This window comes from Nylanderia fulva, unplaced genomic scaffold, assembly GCF_048542155.1.
Source record: "Nylanderia fulva isolate GAGA-0341 unplaced genomic scaffold, ASM4854215v1 Scaffold406, whole genome shotgun sequence".
Taxonomy (NCBI): Eukaryota; Metazoa; Arthropoda; class Insecta; order Hymenoptera; family Formicidae; genus Nylanderia; species Nylanderia fulva.
The window spans coordinates 90,709-96,812 of NW_028190484.1; the positions used below are offsets into that span (position 1 = coordinate 90,709).

General features: G+C 50.8%; 1 protein-coding gene across 1 annotated transcript; it reads right to left on the minus strand.

Annotated features, from left to right (window-relative positions):
• Nucleotides 1-3,550: 3,550 nt before the first annotated feature.
• LOC146721832 (uncharacterized) lies at nucleotides 3,551-4,677 on the minus strand. The gene has a single exon (XM_085486211.1). The coding sequence runs from the start codon at nucleotides 4,649-4,651 to the stop codon at nucleotides 3,791-3,793; it is 861 nt and encodes a 286-aa protein (XP_085342337.1). The 5' UTR covers nucleotides 4,652-4,677; the 3' UTR covers nucleotides 3,551-3,790.
• Between the last annotated feature and the right edge of the window lie 1,427 nt (nucleotides 4,678-6,104).

Consider the following 6,104-nt stretch of genomic DNA (forward strand, 5'->3'; position numbering starts at 1 on the left):
TTATTTTTTGGGCGCGTGTGTAGCTTAGTTCGTTAATTATTGTTTTATCAATATCGCGAATCGGGAGAGGATCGTGAAGACGGAATAGTTATTAGGTGTTAGAATTATATTGTCTTTTACTGCGTTTATTCGGATTATCAAATACAGACTTTAACTCTCCACCGAGGAAAACCGTGTATCGCGAGCGCGAGTCAAAATCTATCTGCCCTTCGAGGCCGCGTATTGTCCTGCTTCTCTCGATTTTTCCACGACCTTATTTTTATTTTTAGGTGATTAGCCTATTTATTATTTTGAAGACTTTCGCTTTTTATTCTGTTCTGAAATCACGATCTACCTTCGTCATGCTAGACGCTTATTTATTTATTTATTATTTTGTGTCACCGGTCGCGATATCCTTAACACTCGTCGCTTGTCATATATTTTTTATTTCGTGTACATTTTATTTTATATATATTTTAATATTCTTGTGGCATTTATCGCCACAGTACCCCCCTTCTAGTGGTTTTCTAATTTTTTTACCGCGTGTTGTTGCACAATTATTTAATTACCGCCTATTCGTCGATTCGAGTCGTCATTAGTCACCGCGTCAATGTAAAATCTCGCGTGGAGAGATAATAAAAAAAAAAATTAATAAATAAATAACAATATAAATTAGAAAATTTTGTCCGACACGCCGCGTTACATCATATTGTATATCGGTCCGGAAATCGGACCCTTCGACCGCTCCTCGTTCGTGTCTCTCGTCCTTCCTTTGCTGGCTGCGCCTTATTCGACTGCTCCGGGTCCAGTCTCATTTCTTTGTCTCCAGGAGTCCTTGCCGTCGGCGACGTTTCGTTAGCCTGTTTTTCTGAAATTAAATATGCTGGTTTTAAACGGTCGATGGATATTGTTTGTTCTTTGCCGTGCATGCGCACGACAAAGGTTTTTTCGCCGCGTCGAACCACCGTGTAGGGCCCATCGTATGGCATCTGCAACTGTGTTTTCGGCCCGTCGTGCCGAACAAACACGCTCTCTGTGGTTCCCAGCTGCTTGAATACGAACGGGCGTCGTTCTCCGTGCTGCGTGATCTCGATCGGCCGGACCTCCTCGAAATGACGTCGCAACTCCTTCACGAAATTGCTGGCGTCTCTCTCCTCGCCGGGCTGCTTATTCAAAAATTGTCCTGGCAGTCTGAGCGTCTCTCCATACACCAGCTCGGCCGCCGTCGCCTGCAGATCGTCCTTCCACGCCGCTCTTATGCCCATCAGAACCGTCGGCAGCACATCCGTCCACCGGTCCCTCTGATGGCACTTGATCGATGCCTTCAATTGCCGATGCCATCGTTCTACCATACCATTGGCTTGGGGGTGATAGGCAGTCGTCCTCAGGTGGTTAGATCCAAGCAATCCGCTCAACTCCTTGAAGAGGTGCGCCTCGAATTGCCGTCCCTGATCGGTTGTTATCCTCAAAGGCACGCCGAATCTGCTTATCCAGCCGTGGTAGAACGTCCTCGCGACTGTCTCTGCCTCCTGGTTCTCCATAGGAAACGCCTCCGGCCAGCGCGTGAATCGGTCGATGCAGGTCAAACAATATTTGTTTCCGTCCGATATCGGCATATTAATAATGTCCATGTGCACATGCTCAAATCTTTGACTCGGTAACTCAAAAATGCCTCTCGGTGATTTTACGTGGCGTGTAATTTTCGCTCGCTGGCACTCGATGCATGCACGTGCCCATGTACTGCAATCCTTTTTTATAGACGGCCAGACGTAACGTTGTGTCACCATCTTCACCGTCGCTCGTATCCCCGGGTGTGCCAGTCCGTGTAGTAAATTGAATGCGGCCCTCCGATAAGGCCTTGTCAAGAATGGTCTCGGAATCTTTGTCCTTGTATCGCACCATATCGCAGTGCCTGCGCCTGGAATCTCTATTTTTTCCAATTTGAGTCCGCTCGTGCCCTCGATGTATTTGTTGCACTCCGCATCGTCCTCCTGCGATCTCGCGAGTGCCTCGTAATCCAGCGGTGTTTTCACTTCCTCTATGCGCGATAGCGTGTCCGCCACCACGTTCTCTTCTCCTCTCACGTGTCGTACGTCCGTCGTAAATTGCCCGACAAAATCAAGATGCCGAAATTGTCGCGGCGTGCATTTCTCGGGCTTTCTATGAAATGCATACGTGAGAGGTTTGTGGTCCGTGTAAATCGCAAAGGTCCGTGCCTCGACCATGTGGCGGAAATATTTGATGGCTAAATAGATCGCCAAAAGCTCCCGATCGAATGCGCTGTATTTCGCTTCCGTCGGGCTTAATTTTTTTGAGAAGAAGCCCAGTGGTTCCCATTCTTCTTCCGCTCGCTGTTGTAGTACGGCTCCCACGCTGCTGTCCGATGCGTCCGTGAATAGGGCGAGCTCCGTGTTCACCTTCGGGTGCGCTATCAGGGTAGCTTGCATCAAACTACTTTTCGCGTCCTTGAACGCCTGTCTCGCTGCCGTCGTCCACTTGATGAGCGTCTTTCCTTTAATATCGCCATGCAGTAGCTCGTTTAACGGCGCCTGAATTTCCGCGGCTTTTGGCAGACATCTCCGGTAGAAATTAATCATGCCCAGATATCGCCTCAGTTCTTTCGCCGTCTTCGGCTCCTCGAACTCCTCGATCGCCCGTACGCGCGCCGGCAATGGTCGCGTGCCGTGTCCGCTCACTTCGTAACCGAGGAATTCGACTTCCGCTTGTCCGAACACGCACTTTCCCGGATTAATCACGACGCCATAGGTTTGTAAACGCTCGAACAATATTTTAAGGTGTTCGCTATGCTCTTCGGCCGTCGTTGACGCGATCAGAATGTCGTCGTAACAAAAGTCGAGTCCGCGCAAGACCTCGTCGATGAACCGCTGGAAAGTCTGCGCAGCGTTTCTCAATCCGAACGACATAAACGGGAACTCGAACATGCCGAACGGCGTAGTGATTGCGGTCTTCGGAATATCACTTTCCGCCACCGGTATTTGGTGGTACGCGCGCACCAGGTCGATCGTCGAGAACACCCGTTTGTCTCTCAATTCCATCGCGAAATCCTGAATATGCCGGACCGGGTACCGATCCGGGATCGTCCGTGCATTTAAAGAGCGATAGTCACCGCACGGTCGCCACTCTTCACCTCTCTTCGGCACCATATGTAGCGGAGACGCCCAACTACTCTTCGACGGTCTCACGATTCCGAGCTCCATCATTTTTTCAAATTCTTTTCGCGCCGCGGTCAATTTATCTGGCGCAAGTCTCCGCGGTCTGCACACTACCGGCAGCCCCGGGGTTGTCTCGATAAAATGTTTCGTATTATGTCGCACCTCTTTCGGGCGCCCGTCAGGTCGTACGATGTCCGGATAACACGCTAAAAGTTTATGATACGGCGTCACTCCCGTCACCGTTCGTACGGTCGGCACTCCGCACTGTGCGCTACGTCCCCCGGCTACGAGTCCCGTCGCCTGATCGACTAGCCGACGATTCCGCAAGTCCACCAGGAGTCCGTAATAAGACAGAAAGTCCGCGCCGATAATCGGCCTCGACACATCTGCGAGTACGAATCGCCACGTAAAATTCCGTCGTAATCCGAGATTCAACGTCAACGTCTCGGTTCCGTAGGTATGGATCACCGTTCCATTCGCTGCGGATAACTCGTACGTCGATTTCTGCCGCGGTCCACGCACCATCCTGCGAGGAAAAACGCATAGGTCTGCGCCTGTATCCACGAGGAAATTAATTCGCGTGTCGCGGTCAGTCACGAACAGACGGCGCGAATCCTGGCCTTGATCACCGGCCGTCATCAGTGACGGGCCATCGCGTTTCCCTGCGGCTGTCCGGCACACGGGGGCTCACATCTTCGTGCGTCCGGTCCAAATCTCCAATGGTAATAACAAAGACCGTTTGACGCGTGACCACGGACTCGAGAGCGCGATCGCGAACGCTCCCGCCCGCGACGGCCACCGCCGTTGCCTCGGCGAGGTTCTCGCTCTCCTAACGCCTCAATGCATTTTCGCAAGCCGGTCATTTGTTCTGCGAACTCCTGCTGCATGGCCATACGCATCTGAGTCATTTGCACATTGATTCTCGCCTCCAGTGCAGCTATTCCGTTTCCGTCGGCACCCGCGAACGCCGTCGGCCGAGCCGCTTCCGCGACGTGCACCGCGGGCGCTCTCGTTGCCTCTACGATCGCATCCGCCATATCCGCGAGCGTCTCCAGCGTATCTCCTACGCGCGTTACGAGATGCGGCTGCAAATAAACCGGTAGTCGACTTAACCAAATGGTTCGCAGGACTTCATCCCCGACGACATTACCGGCGAGACCTCGAAGGTGCCGCAAAAATTGTGTCGGTTTGCGGTCGCCTATCTCCTCATGCTCCAGGAGCCGTCGCGTTTTGTGCTCCTGCGATAAACTCAGTCTTTTTATGAGCTCGCATCTTAGAGTTTCGTACGCGCGTTCCGCTGGCGGGTTCATTATTATGTCGCGTACCTCCATCGCGTGTCGCGGACCGATCGCCGTAAGAACGTAACCGAACCTGGTCGCGTCCGTAGTAATTCCAGCGGCCTGGAAGCTCCGATCTATGATATTGAACCACAGTTCCGGATCCCCGGAAGTAAATTCCGGCATTCTCATGCCTACGCGATTTACCTCGGCGCCCGCCATGAACAGGCTAGGTCGTTCAACCGCTTGTTGCGTCCCTGGCACAGGCAGTGCATCTCGTCTCGGCTGCTCGATTTGTATTAACGGAGGGGCAGCTCCATCGTCACGCGTCAACACCATACTGTCACTTTTTTCAAAAATGCACTGTCCAAGATCCGTATCACGACTCGCGGCAATGTCCACAGCACTTCGCGTCACCTTGATCACGTCGGGGTCACCACTTTGGGCGCGTGTGTAGCTTGTGACGTGGTCTTTTTGAGCCCGTCACAAGGGCGGACGCGCCCGGCCGGGAAGCGTCTGAGAGCGCTATATTATTTTGTGTCTCGTGCGGGTGAGCAGCGACCTTTTCGCTAGCTCGCCCGCACTCTGTATCGGGATCGAGGTGGTAGGCCAGGAGAACGGCCATTGTTTTAGGGAGAAGAGGACCCGGACAGGCGACGGAGGAACGACCTCGAAAGGGGAGGAGCAGAGACTGAGCGACCGGCCCGGTGAGTATTACGAACGATAACCTATACACGGTACCGAGAAAATAAGGAAGCGATACTGCAGAGAAACTCATTACAGTTTCGATGGGACGAACAGGAGCAGTCCAGATCAGGGAGTAAAAGGCGCCTACATCCCTCGACAAGGATGATGCCCTGAGGGGCCCGCCACCCACGCCTCGAGAGAAACACGGAGATCTAACGGGATTGATCACCCCGGAACGACTTCCCTCAGCCAAGAAAGGTCGTTTGGAACATCAGCATACGGCCATACGAGGTGTGGACGGGACCGCCGAAAATGGACCTGCTACATCATCGCTCCCGAGGGCTGGAATTTGAATTTGGCGGCGGAAGTCCGCGACCAGCCGCGAGACACCGGAATCGATACGAGGATCGATTCCGGGTCCGGCGCGGGGCGCAACGCTGCCGCGAAACCTGGCAACCGGGCCGGGGTGGCGCGCATTGTCTTCCCCCTCCCCACCAGCGTACCTGCCGAGGTCCCGCCCAGTGTTGTGAGACGAGCCCGGTTTTCTTGCGCATGCGCGGCGAACGTAGTATCAGTGAAGTAACTCCATATGTAAAAAGGTGTACCGTTAGTCACCCGTATAGTTGTAAGTTATAATTTTGTAAATTTTTATTAAAAAAAAGATAAACAAAACGGAGGGATATAAAAATAACTGTAAACAAGATATATAAAAACTAAAAAATTTTATTTGGCAGAAAAATTATGAAATACCAACATTTGTTGCAAGGGTAAGGGAAACTGCCAAAAACCTTACCAGTATTCAAAAAACAAAAGTACATTTATTAAAATACAAAATAAAATTATTTTATAAATATAAAAATTAAATTTTTATATTAATATTTAAATTTAAAAGAAAATAAATATTGCGTCCTAGATAATAAACAATAAAATAAAAAATATTTGCCATAACTTTAAAACTAAAAATTTATAAAATTTATAAAAATATTAA